At 43.6% G+C, this 18,727-nt stretch overlaps 1 protein-coding gene across 1 annotated transcript; it reads left to right on the top strand.

The window, feature by feature from the left end:
• The first annotated feature begins 1,182 nt into the window (after positions 1 to 1,182).
• msantd4 (Myb/SANT-like DNA-binding domain containing 4 with coiled-coils) lies at positions 1,183 to 4,829 on the top strand. Its single transcript, XM_079574778.1, has 3 exons — positions 1,183 to 1,274; positions 2,159 to 2,449; positions 3,814 to 4,829. Exons 2-3 carry the CDS (start codon positions 2,192 to 2,194, stop codon positions 4,570 to 4,572), a joined length of 1,017 nt encoding a protein of 338 aa, XP_079430904.1. The 5' UTR covers positions 1,183 to 1,274; positions 2,159 to 2,191; the 3' UTR covers positions 4,573 to 4,829.
• The last annotated feature ends 13,898 nt before the right edge of the window (positions 4,830 to 18,727 follow it).

The following is an 18,727-nucleotide window of genomic DNA, read 5'->3' as shown; positions in this document are numbered from 1 at the left end:
GTGCGACACTCGTGCTGCCTTCACGTGCAAGAAAAAAAATGGAATTCTACCCCTTTAATTCATTTCTATGACAGATAAAACCATAAAAGCCGCAAGAAATCAATACACGACTAAACAGAAATACGTGCCGTTTTAAAGACTGCCGCGTTTAGTTTCTAATTTGTGATGAATGTAATAATTAATCGTATTTTACGCACAAACTGTCAACGACAATCTCGGAGACGCGGATATCACGTTGTTCCAGTTAACGTCGCATTAAAATTGCCTTGCTACTACGATGTTTTGATTGCGGTAAACCTACGATGTGTAAGGTGAGTAGATTTGCGAATACGGTCACGTTTTTCCACTTTCCATTCAATTAATTACTACGAAGACACTCGAAATGTCGTCACGAATTTGCCAGATGACGGCGAGCATGGGGATAATGTGTAGAAAAGTGTAATTTTTGTTGTGGGGGAAAAATGAGGCATGCACGACGGGGATCGCATTATTCAGTCCCGGCCACGGGCATGAAATGATGTTATGCAAAATGTAGCCTGTTTCATTATCTTTTCACATCTGCTCTTAGATGCCAATATTTTGATTTTGCATTTCCCATTCATTTGGCAAATACGTGTAGTTGAATGGCAATGTGTGTAATTTCGTATTCATTTGAATGACATGTTTTTTTTCTTTTTTTTGCAGGACTTTTTTTTTACAGCACTATCCTGCCTTTCCATCGGTGCCTCACATCTGCCTCAAGTAGCCCACATTGAGTGAAAAAAAACAAAAAAAACTGTGGCCTTACCTGCTAATTTGCATAAGCTATTGCACAAAGTTACACATGCACATAGTCTCAACTTACATGGCCATTGAATTTTTCTACAATTTGCAACAAACACAGCCTCAAATTCACAGGTGACCAGTGGGCGTTCTTACATTGTCCCGATTCTGGAATTTGGCTCCTCATCTTTGCTGCCAAGCTGGATTTCATACAAGTGAAACATCTTAAAAGGAAGAGGAAAAGTAACTACAGTGTTAGAGAGACACAAACGCTCATCAGAGAAATCCACAAGAGGAGGGATGTCCTGTTCTCCAGACAGCAGGTTGACATTTTATTGATATCCTTATATAATGTAAATAAAGCTGTACAGTATGTAATATTTATTTGCATTCTTTCCTCATTGTTTGGAAAAAAGAACACAGCGATCAATGAGCTGAAAAGACAGGCATGGGAGGAAGTAGCACGCGGCGTCAACTCACTTGGTGAAGGAGAGCTACGCACTGCAGCTGAGGTGAGCAGATTTTAAACCTAAAATTAGATTTGATTAAAGCCACACCGCGTAACATTTTACCCAATAACTACAAACTACAAACATTTATTTTACGACAGATATTTTCATCATTGAAAAATACCTCATAAATGTACAAACGAACATGTGCCTTTGCTGTGACTGTAACTTTAACGGGAGTGGGTACGTCTCCAGCTCGTCTCCATGGAGATGTGACTAAAGTCAGCCCAATCTGAGATTTAAAGGCACAGGCCAGCATTTTTCCATACTGTGATATGTTCTTGCCTGAGCTTAGACGAGTTGATACGTACCTGTCTGGTCTGTGTGCGTGCCCGTGGAAGAACGTGGTCGCTTCCAACTTCACCCCAGTTTGGAACTATAGGAATACATTGGGAAAGGCCAAATGCTAGCAACATCTTTGGTCGTTTTGCGTGACTGAGGGCACACACATGGACCAGACCGGTACGTATCAACTCGTCTAAGCTCAGGTAAGAACATATCTCAGTATGGAAAAACGGTGGCCTGTTCCTTTAAATAGGTTAGATCCTCATCCAAATCCATTCTTTGATTACCCACTGCAAAAATAGCATTTTCTGTGTCGAGCTCATCATTGAGAACATGTTTTGTAAAGATGGCAACAGTATAGTCCAAAATGTTACGCAGTGTGCCTTTAAGCTTCAAATGAGAAAAAATAATGATATGTTCGTCTGAAAAACAAATACATGACACTACTTTTGTTTCATTAAATTAACCTCTGACAAGCGTTTCCCGAAAGTGTAAGTCTGCAAATTCCACACTATACATAAAAGATCTATTTTACAATGCTTTTGATTCCACTTTCCATTCTTATAGTATATCTCATGAACTTGGGCTGTTTTTACTCCCAGGTAAAGCGACGTTATCTGGATTGGCGTTCCCTGATGAAGAGGAAGCAGCTTCAGGCGGAGCTCTCTCTTTCCTCCTCCTCTTCCTCCTCACTCGTCCTGAAGTCCGAGTATGAGCCGTCTTCTCCGGAGGCAGCGTCGCTCTCCTCGGCCTGTGACCAGCTGCTGGACCTCTCAGGACTGCCCAAAGACTGCCACTGTGACTGGCCGGAGCTCGCTCTGGGCGACCCCAGCAGCCAGACTCTGATGCCACCTTTGGGTGTCAAGATAGAAGAGGATGTTTGTGAATACAGGGTGAGTAGTGTTTTATACAGGCAGTTTATGAGCTCCATGAATGTATCTCCTGACTAAACTGTAGAGATTAATTTACGCCTAAATCAGGACAAATGTATTATGTTATATTTACTTACATCTATTCACACTGCGTTCATATATTTTAAGACAAATAGGCTTGACTGATGTTAGTACAAGCTAATGCGATAATCACTTAAATTAATGTCAGATTGGCTAATGATGTTGGATACATAATGCTGATTATGCAGCGCATTATGTAGCTCAAGTGCCATTTTAATTCTCTTGATTAGACGTGGTCATAGTGGTCTTATTTTGTACTGATTCACTGAAGAGAATCCAATATGTTTCAACAAGATCATTCCTTTATTTATGTTCTACAGAATGTCTTTTTTAAGTTTTTGATTGGTACATATTTAATCCTCTATGTGCAGGGCAGAGAGTTTCCACATTTAAAGCCCATTGTTACTATAATATGACAACTGAATGCATGTAGAAGATGAATGGAGTCTTATGAAAGCTAATAGTAGATCTGAAATGGCCCAGGTATTGTCTCCTATAATGAAAACAATAAAACAAATATAATAGACATGTCTTCCTCTTATCAAACCTGCCATTTCCCTTTGAACCAGTAGATGGAGTCCTGATCCACTGTACAGCAACTAGTCATTTGGACAAAAGGAAATACTGTTGAGAAAAAAAAAAATGGACTCGCAGCAGTAATTTAACAATCTATCAAATACATGCTCTTACTTTTTTATAAAAGTCAAGTTTACCTAAAGAAAAGTAAATATTTCTAATAATAATGAATTGATGAACGATTGTAAGCCTTGTTTCTGATGTTTCCACATTTTTGTTGAGTTTGATATTTTTCTGACCAGAAACAACCTTCACATATTTCTGCACTGCCACTTTTTTATTTCCTGCACCCTGGTGCACTTGCACTACCTGGTCAAATCCTTACCATGTACTTGTTTACAGTATAATTTGTCAACATAAACAGCTACATGCATCCAACAGGAGCGTGTAAGTCAATATTAGACAAACGAGTGGACAAAAATCACAAATACTGTGATAGACTGTACGATAAACTAAGAAACTGCCAACACAACACAGTAAATCCCCCTTTATATTGAGGTCCACCTCTGCGTTTCTGTCGCACATTCACACACTGCCCCCTTTAGCCAAGTGTTGTTACTACATATAGTGCATGTATGTATATAGGAGTGGACATGGATTGTTTTTTTGCATGCCGTAAAAAAAATCTAATGTTGTCGTACTGTGAATATTTCTAGTTTGCAAAACCTGTCACTGCCAATGACACTAAAATGATTGTGAATGCTAAACCCTGTAATGTGTCTCTACAGCTGGACTGCGATGGAGAAGTGGGAGATGGAGAAATAGATGATGACGACATCCCCTCCCTCCTCAGTGACATGGAGTCCCGCGGAGATGGCCATCTTCCCGAGGTTTACTCCAACAGTGATCTGGGCCTGCTCAGCTCCTCCAAGGGCCCTACCTCCACGACCACTAACCGAGACGTCTGCCTCTCCAACGGCCTGCTGGGATACGCCCTGACAGGCAGCAACGCCCTAAGCAATGACAGCATGGGGCCGGGCGGGCTCCTGGTGGCTGTGGAGAAGCAGCGGCTGGAGCTGGAGAAGCAGCGGCTGGCGGTGGAGTCTGAGAGGCTGGCGGTGGAGAAGGAGCGCCTGGCCGTGGAGAAGGAGCGCCTCCGTCAGAGCGACACCGAGCGAGAGCGCCTACAACTGGAGAAAGAGCGGCTGCAGGTCGAGAGGGAGAGACTCAGGCTGATGCTCAGCAACCAATCGGAGCACGTCGACTCGTCCTTCAACCTGCCGCCACAACAGGGCCCGCCCACTTCCTCCACGTCCTCCAATCAGGACGGCCCACACGGGGACGGCGAGGGGAAGGAGGGCAGAGGCTGGCTGTCGCTGGTGGATCTGGAGGCGGAGAGGCTCAAGCTGGATCAGGAGAGGCTGCAGCTGGAGAAAGAGCGCCTGCAGTTCTTTAAGTTTGAGTCGGGCCGGCTGCAGATAGAGAGAGAGCGCCTCCAAGTGGAGAAGGAGAGGATGCAGCTGCACATAGACCACCAGAGCCACTGAGGGAGAGGTCAAAGGAAAAGAAAAGGAAAAGAAAGCCCAGTTCTGTTCACTTTTGAAATGATGTACAAGAAATTGGGATATGCAAACAAAGGTCATTGATAGGCATGTGTAATGAATGAAAGACAATCACTTGTGTATAGTTTTTTATTTTATTCATTTGACCTTTATTTAACCAGTAAAGTCCTATTGAGATTCAGAATCCCTATTTAAGTGTAGGCCTGGCTCCAGAAGAGAATTATGTTTAGTAGTAGGGGAAACCTGCACCCGCAGGAAACCTACATAGAAACAGGGGAGAACATGGAAACTCACACAGAAAAGCCTTATAAGGCAGAGGAAACCAGTTCAGGAACTTCTTTCTGTGAGGTAAGAGTGCTAATCACTGCACCACTGTGCATGAAATGCATGATTTGAGGCATGTGTTGTAAATTTGGTGAATTCTTCTACTTTATCCATTTACATACATTTTTTTTAAATGGTCACTGTCTCTCTACCACAATTCTAACTTTATACTATCTTCTTTAAAAATTGCATTATATTGATTGTTTCCTCCATTATATAAGTGACCTCTCTTTTAGAGGAATACATATTGGCAACTTAAAGCAAAGCAGAGTTCTCTATGATAAGAATATTATAGAATAGAATAAATAGAATAATAATGACTTCTCTATAGTTTTCTTCTCTACTACTACTTTCTGAATATGAATGAATGCCATACTAAACAACAACAATACAATAATGACCATAAAACAAGTAGAACCAGTAGAAACCAGATCCAGAGGAAATCAGCACCATGGACAGAGACCAAGCCACCATTGTCACTGAAACTCAGCATAGAACCACAAATGTACCGCTGCTTTAAAGCCACTAGACGTGAAAAAATGAGTGCTATTGAAAACATTATACGTATATCCTTTGTTTGCATATAGAGGATTACATCTTGTACATCAGTTCAATGACAAAAGCATTTATATTTTGTTGATTATACTATATGAATAAAGCACACCCACTTTGAGAGTATAAGATTAAAAGTGTTAATTTTGGATATATCAGATATTTATATTGAGAGAACACTGAAAGTAACGTCCTCTTTACGTATAATAATGCCTTGGTGTCCAGTGTTTACTTGAGTGGTTCTGTCTGTAGATGTTATATTGTCAAAAGAAGAGGTCAATGATATTATTTTAATGCTTTATGACGAACACAGTGAGCATGCCTGAAAAGTTAAGTGCAAAAGTGGATTCATAAATTGTATGGGATTTTAAATGTTTGTTTCTATTTCTATTCTGTCTTTCTGTTTTAAGAGATGGTCATTTGTTGTGTGGCTAAATGAACAAGTGTAACGATGTTGCCTGTGTGACTTTTTTTTATTGTTATGTATTTTGTATGTTTTTATGTTTGTAAATAAAGTTATGTGATTCTTTTATGTTGACGCATTGGGGTCTTATTATGTATAAAACCTCCAGTTATTTAGACTAACAAACATGTTCTGAGCTGCCCATGATTCTTGCTGAAGCAGTGAATATTTCAGTTAAATGTCAGTGCTCCATGACGTGTCGAAATGAGAATCCCTAGATGCCCCTAGAGGCCATAAGTGCCACTGCAGGTGTCGTAACATGTTGCGTTTTTTGACTTATTAATTGCCCGTGAGTGTAATTACTACGCTGACAGAAAAGACAAGGGGAGAGAGGGATATTGTACATCCACAATGGAGATATTTTTTTTCACTCAAACTTAGCTGTAAATACTGTTTAAGCAGGACTGCCAACTTTTCACCAAACTTTGGAGTGAGACATTGGTCGGTCCTGAGCTGGGGGGCTTTTTCATGGCGATAGTGTCTCATAATCGCACTAAATTCTAAGCCAAAAGCAAGTCTACGATCTACATGACTGAGCACATCAGGAGCTGCATATGGATCAGAGGGGGTTTGGCACCACCCCACATGGCCATCAGAACCTATTGAAAGTGTGGGAGGGTACTCTGAAGGGGGGTTTGGGGGTCCTCCCCCAAGAAATGTGTTATTTATAGCCCGGCCTACCACAACTACTAGATGCACTCATGCAGTGTTCATTTTAATTTAGTTTTAGCGCTTTGAGATGGAGCACCTTTTGAGAGAAATCACTATTATAGGGGCGACAGAGGTGCAGCTGGTAGAGCGGGTCGTCTCATGATCGGAAGGTCGGGGGTTCGAATCCCACCTCCTGAAAGTGCACATTGTCGTTGTGTCCTTGGGCAAGACCGTGTCTGCGTACATTGGTGTGTGAATGAGAGTATGATCCTTGCTGTAAAGCGCTTTGAGTGCCTAATGTAAGTGGAAAAGCGCTTTATAAGTTGAGACCATTTGCAATTTTCAGTTTTAGCCACGTTGGTGTAATGTACCATGACCTTTGACCTGGGAAAGTGGAATCTACCTTGTAACCTAGCAACAGGTCATATTCCAAAACGTGTCATGACACATTCCTTCCTGCTTCATATGGAATGCTGTGTCTGTTGCTATGGTGAGTCCAGGTCATTTCTGCCAAACTGTTGGTTTAGTTCACATTGCGACACCGTCTTAGCAAACGCAACAGCACTTTCTCACAGTTTTGATCGACTTTTACAAACATTTGTGACATTAGCAAAATGGAAAACGCCCAAGACACTTCTGACAGTGTTACAGAAGGAGCTGAAGCGTTTTCTGAAAAAGACAAACTCAAACAAAAGATCCAGGAGCTCCATGACACTCTGGCTCTGGCTGTCGTTCTTTCATGCCAGAGAACGACAGTGGTCAGAGACGCAATTTGAGAATGAAAGACGTTGGTGTGAAAGTCACAGTTACAAGACTTTGAAAGCGCCGCACGAGAGTCTGCAGTACGTGAGGAGCTTCTCTTAAACGTGTTAAAAGAGGATTAAAGGCATCTCATCATCGAAATTGAAAGAACATCAGAAATATTAATCCCTCAGACGATGAACACACAGGGTTCAGGAGCAGAAAACGTCCAGCAAACATTTGAGCCAGCGAACAGCGCCAACATGAGCGAAGGCCACAATAACCACGCTTTTCTCCATTTGGGGATTTTCCCCCAGAACAAGAACCATTTCTGAACGATCCTTCAGTGACAGTTGTAGAAATGGTGCCACTAAGACCAAAGCATCAACAAATTAATATGTAAATAGGTCAAAATTACTTAAACTCAAAACTTTACTATAACTTTTACTATTAAGTCAAATGAAAACTGTGTCTTCTAAAATATGAATATATTCTTCTCGGGGATAAACACACATCTCAGCTCCCGTTGGTTTCCTCCGCAGGCCGGAGCACTGAGGCACCAGGCGGCCGTCCCAGGAGGAGAGCGCCCCCTACAGGAGACCAGGGCCCAGACAACGTTGAGCTGAGGAAACAGCTTAATGCAGGTGCAAGGACGATGCTGCTCGAACGACAGCGGGCCACAGAGCGGGGACCTGCAGCTGCGTCTGGAAGCCTCTGACCCCGGGGTCCCGCACGGTGGGGTGGGAGGGGCCTCTGCGGCGAGCGGACCCTACGAAAAGCTGATTAGTCGTCAGGGAGGTAAATTTGCTGCCATTGGTGTGACAGGGCCGGTGTTAGGACAGGTCGGTGGTTGTAGGACTTGAGGGCGGGGGGAGGATTAGGACAGGATGGTGATCACAGGAGTAGGGGGAGGGGGGATTAGGACAGGACGGTGGTTACAGGAGTAGGGGGGGGGGAGGATTAGGACAGGACGGTGGTTACAGGAGTAGGGGGGGCGGTTCTCTCACATCAATGGCATAAAATTTGCTTTTACTGAGCTCAGTTTGGTAGAGATTTGATAGTCCAGGATGGGACGGCATGGGGTAAAATAGCGAGGGGTAGGACATCGCGCGAGGGGTAGGACATCGCGTGGGGCATTAGTGAGGGGTAGGAATCGCGCGGCCTTTAGCGAGGGCTAGGACATCGCGTGGCCTTTAGCGAGGGCTAGGACATCGCGCGGCCTTTAGCGAGGGCTAGGACATCGCGCGGCCTTTAGCGAGGGGTAGGACATCGCGCGGCCTTTAGCGAGGGCTAGGACATCGCGCGGCCTTTAGCGAGGGGTAGGACATCGCGCGGCCTTTAGCGAGGGGTAGGACATCGCAAGCGAGGATAGGGCGTGACAGTATGAGGCTTGAGGGTACTGCGTGTAGCTGGACTGGGCAGCGACAAGATAGCTTTTCTGAGTTCAGCTCTGGGACAGATGAGTCACCAAACCCCCCCATGTGCAGGACCCGGGGCAGGGCTCCACGCAGCTGCAGTGGACCTCGTTCTGTGGCTGCTGTCGCAGGCAGCATCGCTTTGTGCCTGCATTTAGGTTGTTTCTTCAGCTCAACGTTGTCTGGGCCCTGGTCTCCTGTAGGGGGCGCTCTCCTCCTGAGACGGCCACTTGTTGCCTCAGAGCTCAGGCCTGCAGAGGGAAATAAGGGGAACAGCTGGTGTGAGTTTAATCACTCCTTCCCTCTTAAACTCTGTACAGTTTGGGTAAGAGAGTAAGAATGTATGACACATGTTTAGAGGTGATCAGGAACTGTCTGTTTTTGAAGTTACAAAGATGCTTTTACTCAAGTAAAGTGCTTGAACTTATTTTAATAGTAAAAGTTGTTCGGTCAAATGAAAACTGTGTCTTCTAAAATATGAATATATTCTTCTCGGGGATAAACACACATCTCAGCTCCCGTTGGTTTCCTCCGCAGGCCGGAGCACTGAGGCACCAGGCGGCCGTCCCAGGAGGAGAGCGCCCCCTACAGGAGACCAGGGCCCAGACAACGTTGAGCTGAGGAAACAGCTTAATGCAGGTGCAAGGACGATGCTGCTCGAACGACAGCGGGCCACAGAGCGAGGACCTGCAGCTGCGTCTGGAAGCCTCTGACCCCGGGGTCCCGCACGGTGGGGTGGGAGGGGCCTCTGCGGCGAGCGGACCCTACGAAAAGCTGATTAGTCGTCAGGGAGGTAAATTTGCTGCCATTGGTGTGACAGGGCCGGTGTTAGGACAGGTCGGTGGTTGTGGGACTTGAGGGCGGGGGGAGGATTAGGACAGGATGGTGGTCATAGGAGTAGGGGGAGGGGGCAGGTTTAGGACGGGAGGGTGGTTACAGGAGTAGGGGGGGGCGGTTCTCTCACATCAATGGCATAAAATTTGCTTTTACTGAGCTCAGTTTGGTAGAGATTTGATAGTCCAGGATGGGACGGCATGGGGTAAATACATGGAGCACTACCGAGGGGTAGGACATCACGCGGGGCATTAGTGAGGGGTAGGACATCGTGCGGGGCACTACCGAGGGCTAGGACATCGCGCGGGACTTTACCGAGGGCTAGGACATCGCGCGGGACTTTAGCGAGGGCTAGGACATCGCGAGAGAGTATAGGGCGTGATATTATGGGGCGTGAGGGTACTGCGTGTAGCTGGACTGGGCAGCGACAAGATAGCTTTTCTGAGTTCAGCTCTGGGACAGATGAGTCACCAAACCCCCCCATGTGCAGGACCCGGGGCAGGGCTCCACGCAGCTGCAGTGGACCTCGTTCTGTGGCTGCTGTCGCGGGCAGCATCGCTTTGTACCTGCATTTAGGTTGTTTCTTCAGCTCAACGTTGTCTGGGCCCTGGTCTCCTGTAGGGGGCGCTCTCCTCCTGGGACGGCCACGTGTTGCCTCAGAGCTCAGGCCTGCAGAGCAAAATAAGGGGAACAGCTGGTGTGAGTTTAATCACTCCTTCCCTCTTACCAAACTGTGCAGAGTTTAAGAACGTATGACAAATGTTTAGAGGTGATCAGGAACTGGGTCGTCTTCAGAAGTTTACTGTCATATATTTGAAGTTACAAAGATGCTTTTACTCAAGTAATGACATAGCATAGTGAATTCTTTGGGACTGAACTTAGAATTAAACTCCTTGGATCTAATCAACAAGATGGATGACTTCCATCCTCTCCAGACTGGCACTCCTTTGTTTCTCCTTTCACCAGAAGCAAGACCCCCACTGGGATGGCAAGGAACCCGCTAAAAGTAAAAACAGGAACTGATACTAATGTTAAAACTCATTCACAAAGATGAAACTTCCTTGAGCTTTTAACATCTGCTGAAAAGCCACACTCCTCTGGATTCAGGATTGAAATGGGGGGAAGGTGGCCAGCCCTGACTCTGCTAAATCTCCAACATCTTGGCCTTGTGTTTGAGGTCAGACAAATTTCCCCCCCACAGACAGTGGATTTCCATGCAAAGACTGTCCTATCACAAAGAAAGAAACAGATTTCAACTATTTGTTTCTTTTATGACACTCATGAAACAGTCTGAAGTTGCTGCTGGCCATGGACCCTCTGGACGAGACGTGACTAATGTACATATTAACTGCCTCACTATGTGTGTCACACAAATGTTTTACTCTTTGTTGAATATTTATTAGTAATTGATGGAGTATTAATGTTGCCTTCAAAATTAGAGGTACGGCCTGATCTGGCTCTCTTATAAAACTTCTCTTTGTTGTGGTGACCATCCTCGTGGTCACGCTCGTCTTCCCTCCATTTGAAACCTTGTGTTTCTCATTTATTTTTCTTTAAAAATATATACATTTTTGAGCTCAGTATAATCGTAAACGCTCCTTTTAAGTCGACAATTTACCATTTGGAGCAAATCCTGGTAAAAAAAATAGCTTTACAAATTTAATTTTGTCTTTAATTTTGTAATTAATTAATTTATTGGTTTATTTGGTCGGGACAGTGCGTGTTAATTAACATACATGGGTCTCGTGCATGTAAACATGCCACACTGGATTGCAGCCTTGGGCTAATTCCATCCGTTTTTAGTGGTAGGGGAAACTGTTTTTTTATCACAATTGTTAAAAGCACTTTTTGCAACATAATGAAGCCCTGGACGGGCTCGACCAAGCACCGGCCGCAGTAGATTTAAAGAGCAGCTCAGCGCGGCTCCACGAGAGTACCCGCGCTGGGCCTGAGCGAGTATACTGGAGAGCCTCTGGGGACCCACACAAGGAGAGAAGTGGTCAAACCAGGCGCACCTGGCTCCTCTCGGGCGCCACCAGGCTGACCACCACGGTGCCAAACCCGTCCTCCAAAACAAGTGCTGTCCACCTCCATGGCCTCCAGGTAAAAGATCGCCTCCATCCTGCGGTGTCTGTCGGCTTGGTGTTGAGCGCAGGCTACTCCAGCTCTGACCAATGTCCCCTTTGACCTCGCCATCGCCATCCGTAACTCCGGCCAATGATTATGTCCCTACATGTTTCGTGTGGGTCTGATCTCTGTGGCCACGTTACATCGGTTGATTTTCAACCTACCAATCAGCGAGCAGGGGAGGCGGGGCTTGTAGGTGTAGCATTTGATCGCTCTCTTCACTCACTCGGGCGCATTACATCGCCTACGTGAAATCAGATCCAATTGTCTCAAACTATAAAAGGAGTTCACCCCTACCACCTGAAAATGGAGCTCAATTGTGAAGATCCAGACCCTCTGTATGAAATGAGTATGAGGTAAGACCAGGCTACTTTTGACCATTTTTATTACATTACTTTTAAAAACCCTTTGTAAATTGATCAGGCCAAACCGTATTAAAGATAATTAGACCAATGTAACAAAGATACTCCATCAATTACTGTAATTGTCATTCACCCCATTTAAGACCTGTTATACATTAATAATGTTGATGCTTACGTGTGTGTGTGTGTGACCTCAAATTTTGAATAAATATTCACATTTGCATTTAAAGTTTGGATTTCTACGTGTTATTGTGCTTTGATTTCATCAGTATAGCACGGGGCTTTACCAGCCCAGTGACTGAGACGGGCCTGCGGCCAGATACACTTGCAGTGACCGCAGAGCGTGGCCTGTTCTTGGGCTTGAACTGCGCTAGCTTTGCTTAGCACCCCTGCTAGCTTAGCTTAGCACTGCCGCTCCACTTAAGTGGCGCTAGCCCACAGTTAGCTTTGCCCGTTAGCCTGTTAGCTTCTTTTTTAATTAAAAAAAAAAAAAAAAAAAAAAATTGTGTGTGTTACAAACACTTATTCCAGGGGTTAAAAAAATAATTATAATAAATTATGAAAAAAACAAAAAAAACAATTAATGACACACAAAAGAAATGACCGAGGCAGCCCTTAGAGGGGGTAGCCTATTATGCTTTTTTCAATCACATAGCACCAGTCTATATCACACTACAATGATGACTAAACCTTCTGTTGGTCTGTAAATGCAGTAAATTAGAATAACTGCCTTAGGCGTCTCCAGGAGGTGGGGGCGTTCCTAGGAGGACTCAGGCAAACCTATCCCTAAAATGGCTGCCATCAGAGTTTTTACAGATTACTCAAAAATACGTGAATGTGCCAAGGCAACACTTCAGGCATGTTTTTAATGAGGGAATGACATAATAACATGTAAAGCTTGAAAAAGTCGATTTTGCATAATACCCCCCCTTTAATCGTTTCGGGGTTCGAAGAGGAATGTATTGATTCTTTATATTGTATCATCATCGAGCAAGGTAGAATTTATCACGTAGTAAGCGAAAAGCGAAAAGTTACTAAGGAGTTTAGTTTGTATAAAACGAATAAAGTCTTTCCAAAAAGCTTCAGTGAAGGGGCATTTTCGGCAAATAGGTGGATGACAGTTTCATTGTCCTGATGACAAAAGGAGCAGCTACAGTCAATGTCCTTGTGTAGAGATTGCTTTGCTGGGTAGCACCTTTGGAGAAGTTTAAAACACACGTCACGAAATGTGTTTGTAACCACATATTTAGAAGGCAAAGTCCATACAGTAGTCCATTTGACATCAGGTACAAACTGCCTCCAGTATTGAATGACATAAGGCACAGTAGCAATATCTTTCTGAAGTTAAGCTCTAATTTGCTTCTTCTTCGTGATTCCATTAGTGTGGGAATGTGACGTCATATCGCTAAGCATTATGGGATTAGCAGCAATTGTAAACGAATGGAGATTTTAAAAGTTAAAATCCTGGAGTTATTGTTCACATTAAAACACTTGGACGCCACAGTGAGAAAGGTGTGTTTACCAACAGTAACTCAGGGCTATTTTCTCCACTTTTTATACTGTTTTTAGCTAATGTTAGTCAATGGAAATGTATGCTAACAGCTATAAAGATGGCGGATCTCCATGGTAACTGTGGAATTTCCCGAACTCTATCGGTGCTCCGACCCGGTGGCAGTCAAGTTGCAATTGTGGTTTTCTGGCCAGAGACACCAGGGAGAGATGAAAGAATCATCCTATTAACACTTGTATTACCCCCAGAGGGACTATGATTTCTTAAGTTAAACAAGCTAGTACTGCTTTAATGTAAATCGCAAAACTACTCGTAGAAAAATCGTGATTAGATGTGTTTTTCCCACAGCCCTAGTTTTGTTTGCATTATCCCCCGCTCCAGACCTATTATCAGGTCCATGCCGGCTAATGGAAGACGTGAGTGTTGAAAATCGCTTCGAGTGCCTCACGCTTATGGCATCAGACTCTCCGAAGCATAACCGTCTTCATGAAAATACAATTTGAAGCGATGAGACACTGTGAGTCTGTGACACGGTGAAAGTTTGATATTTCTCATATTTCGGAGTCAGAAATTATAAAAAACAATTCCCAATGGAAGCGCAATATGTATTATGTGTTTTTGAAGCTTGGCCCCAGCTCCTCTGCTCCGTCACACCATCCACACTGTGACAATCAATTCAGAAAGACAAGCTTATTTTTCTGACGGAAAGTAATTTTATTGTCTGTCAGAGATTGAAGCCGTTTGTACCAAAAGTCAATCACTCAGCAGTGGCAGTGATTTAATACTATAGTGTGAACCGAGTTTTCTAAGAGCCATGTCTCAAAAAATTAAATTACAGCTGCTGTGTGTGAAGAAGAGCAAAAGGTAATACATGTGCTTACAGAATGCTACTTTACTTGCAAGAGTAGAATACGTATATACACGTTGTGTCCTTGGGCAAGACACTTCACCCACCATAGCTTCAATGTCTGCATACATTTGAGTATGAATGAGTGTGAATGGGTGGCTGGTTCCTTGCTGTAAAGCGCTTTAGGCCTAATGAAGGTAGAAAAGCACTATATAAGTTCAGACCATTTAGCAATTTCACCATTACTTTAATATGATGATTACTTTTACTGACTAGTGTACTGATCTACTAGCATAAAAGCAATTTAAAGAAACAGTACTCTACTGGGTTTTCCAGAACGACCTAAAAAGGAGTGAGTCGAAAGGTGAAAGTTCTTGATTTACCGGTCGATCTAAGTTCCTCAGCTATGAGCTATGGTCAGGAGATGAGGTCATGACCAAAAGGACAAGATTGCAGATTCAAGCGGTTCAATTGAGTATCATTCGTAGGGTGGCTGGGCGCACCCTTAGAGATAGGGTGAGGGTCTGAGGGTCTCAATCAGGAGCTCTGAGTAGTGCTGCTGCTCCTTTACGTCAAGAGGAGACACTGTTTCTGATGCCTCCTGGTTGCCTCCCTGAAGAGGTATTCTGGGCGCGTCCCATTGGGAGGAGGCCCCCAGGGATGTGCGTGTCCTGGGCCTTCCACGAGGCTTCCTCCCAATAGGACATGCCTGAAAAAGGCAACCAGGAGGAATCCGATACTGATGCCCGAGCCACCTCAGCTGGCTCCTATTGACGTGAAGGAGCAGCGACTCTACTCCGAGCTCCTCCCGGGTAATTGAGCTCCTCACCCGATCTCGAAGTGTGCGCCCAGCCACCATGTGAAGGAAACTCATTTCAGCCTCTTGTATTTGCGATCTTGTCCTTGCAGTCATTTCCCAGATCTCATGACCATAGGTGAGGGCAGGAACGTAGATTGATCGGTAAATCGAGAGCTTTGCCCCCGACACAGCTCCCTCTTCACCACAACAGTCCGATACAGCGACCGCATCACTGCTGACGCCGCACCGATCTATAGGATCTCCCGCTCCATCCATCCCTCACTCAAGAACAAGACCCCGAGATACTTAATCTCCTGCACTTGAGGCACTTCCAAGAAATATCCAAAGATAAAATGTCCAAATGTTTTCCCTGATCATTATTTGACAGTGTTTGGATTCACAAACCTGCCACATTATTCTTATGGCTGAAAGTCCTTTCTGCAGACCAACATGATGCACGTTTTTGAATATTGTCACCACTTTTGGACGCCTTTATGAGGCAATAATTAGACCATAGTTCATGTATGTGCTGGAAGGACTTTGAACTTTGTGAGTTTTTGTTTCATGTGAATTGGTCCAGGAATTACATAGAAATGAGCAATATGTCCATCTGTACCCAGTCTTATATATCTATTTATTTTATCCTGTGTGAGTGTGAGAGTGTGTGTGCGTAGATGGTGGGGTAAAAGAGTAAGTGTGTGCAACGTTTGTATATATCTGGAGGGATGGGAGGGTGTGCCAGGCATATTGTTTTAAATGTTGTAATCTGTAAAGCACTTTGGGATACCTTTCTGTATGAAAAGCGCTTTATAAATAAAGTTGTGATTTGAATAAACTAAGCCTAGGGAATCTGCTTTTTGACAGTTACCATAGTTACCGCCATGGAATTCTTATCTGCCCTCCGCCTCAATTTTAAATATGGGCTCTTTAGAATATTGTGACACAACGTGAACGCAACCTATTGTGATGTTATTATATTATAGTTGTATAACGAAGGTCCCTGAGGCAGCAGCTAGATAAAGAACCACACAAAAAGCACAAGTTCATTGATGTTTTTTACTAGAAAACCAAACCAAATGGAAAGAAATTGAGAAACAAAGAAAGAAATAAACAAGACAGAGTGTGACAGCGACTGCATTTTCTCTGCTGGAAGTGCCAAAGGAAACCGTTGGGCGAGAACCAGCATTACCATGATTTTTTCCTTGAACAAAATGCGAGGCAACAGCTTTTTTTGTAGTATGTGACAGGATATAAAACTGTATAGCAAATGTTATATTGCATTACAGGGCTCATAGTCGTTTCTTGGTGCAGGGGGGGAAGACAACAAACAAATGTGACACAGTGAATAAAGCTGAAAATAAAGAGGTGACTGAAGACAGAAGGCTATCCTCTTTATCTGCATTTGCCGAACTCCAAAAGTATATTAAAAAAATATTCCTTTACGCTAAAGAATGCAAAGTGGGGGGCATTTTTTCTGAGGTCTCGACAGCCTGGATTCAATAGGTTGCGTTCACGACATTTTTCTGATGTCCACACAGCTATTTGTACATAAAGGATTTGTAATTTCTGATCTGGTTTAATGAGCTTTTAAGTAATGAGAACTAGGCAAGATTAAAAACATGCAATTTTGATTCATAAAAAGCCACAATTTGTGAGTTTTTCAAGGAAGGGAAAGTTTAAAATTGATATTTCACCTGCAGTGTACAGCTAAAATGCAAACTCTGTCTTCTCCACAGCCTCTAAAACAAACAAACAAACTATAGCTCTTTAAAATACTATGTCACATGAACGCAACCTATTGCACACCACAAAAAAATGTCACTTTGGTTTGACCCCTTGAGTGGATTTGGATCTCGTCGGATGGCAGGACGGAGAACCCACAGGCATGGCAATATCAAATGCAGAACAAGTACATCGCCAGCACTAGAGGCGTTAAGTCACAGTGTCCGCTCTGTGAATATCATAAAAAAACCCAACAGTGAAAATCAACGAAATGCTCTAATTAGTGCCGGGTGATCAGTCCGAGACGACCCTGTTTAGTACTATGCAACAAGGTGAGTTTGTGTCTGTGTGAGCGTTGATGGACATTCAGTGAGAATGGGGTTATTAGCATAGCAAAAGAAGAAGAAGAAAAAAAAACGGGTGTCTTACGTCCAAAATGAGCATCTCAGTAAATTTACTTTAAGGTTGTAAAGAGAAGATAATACCTGTTTGAGGAAAGTAAAGTTAGAAATTGGAGCTTGCCTTCCAGGGTGGTGGTTTTGTGTGCGTATTGTTTTACCCTCAGCTTAAACGTACAGGCTGTAAAATGGATAATAGTTGGCAAAAATGTAGCTGTTGTTTTTTCTTTAATGCACACACAAATCTCAACAATGCACACAGCTTGATATAAAAGTCTCATTTCACCGCCACACGGCAATGTTTTTGCTACAATAATAACCCCATGGTGAGGAGCGGGACACACAAAGATGGTGGATCAAGTTATCAAAAACAGCCATTTAACAGAATGTATGCCATGGCCTCTGACAATCAGTGAGCAATGTTTTCTATAGCTTTCTATAGACGTATAGATATATATATTCATTTGTATTATAGATATAATATGTAGATTTATAAAAAAGATTCCTTCTTAATTACAAGTGGCATTTTCTTTTATATTCATTATTGCAATGAATTATCTAAGATGATTAAAAAAAGACATGTGTTTTGCTACGCAGGTATTTACAACAGTTTAAAAAGCAAGCTTTCAGTATATACTCCCAAAGCCACTGAAAAAGACAGGATCTCAAATGAGCCCCGCCATCACCGCCCCCCAATCCGTAAAAATGTATGTATGCAGAGGTTAAGTGCAGGCGGCGGAAAGACTCTCCAGTTTCTGATCAGACACTACGGCTACGTTAGCAAATAGCAATGCGATATTTTGAAAACCAAGGCTATGTTCACACTGCAGCGGAAACTGGCCGAATCCCTTTTAACTTCTACGATGCTTTGCTACAAATTGCTTCATGAAAACAGGCGGGATCGTTGTGTGTTTTGAGATGTGTGGCCTCTTGCTTTCAATCCATTTTATTCAGGAGCTCGCGGTGGGTGGCGCCATCTTGTGTTCATGGACAGATTGCAGGTTTAACTTGAGCTGACGTTGGGTTTGATGTAACATTCCTGATATACCCCTGTTTAAATATATTGTTCGGCTTCAGTTCTTTACAGATCCTCACAGCCAAACCAATAACGCAGAGCCACAACAGAAAGCACACGGAAATATAGCTAAAAATGATCCGAGGGCCCATTTTTTCCCCCCGAGGTCCCTTTTTTCTCGATAACCCTTTTTCTCGAGAATTTTCCTTTTATTCCCATTAATGAAATCCCCGCTCACAGGACGTGCTTAGACACAAATGCTTGCACTACAAAAGTGGGCGGGGCTGAATAAGGTGAACTCCTTGCCAGCTTTACCCATCAACCCAAACTGTTTGATACTGTCGAAAGAAACACCCACTTCCCAAGCCAAAACCAAGCGA

The sequence above is a fragment of the Gobius niger genome (genome assembly GCF_951799975.1).
Source record: "Gobius niger genome assembly, chromosome: 1".
Classification (NCBI taxonomy): domain Eukaryota; kingdom Metazoa; phylum Chordata; class Actinopteri; order Gobiiformes; family Gobiidae; genus Gobius; species Gobius niger.
This window is presented reverse-complemented; position numbering and strand designations above follow the sequence as displayed.

Excerpts from the sequence above, each read along its gene's own strand:
- msantd4 (XM_079574778.1), top strand. The coding sequence starts at position 2,192 with ATGAAGAGGAAGCAGCTTCAGGCGGAGCTCTCTCTTTCCTCCTCCTCT. Across the intron at positions 2,450-3,813 it reads AGGATGTTTGTGAATACAGG|CTGGACTGCGATGGAGAAGT; the intron begins GTGAGTAGTGTT and ends GTGTCTCTACAG.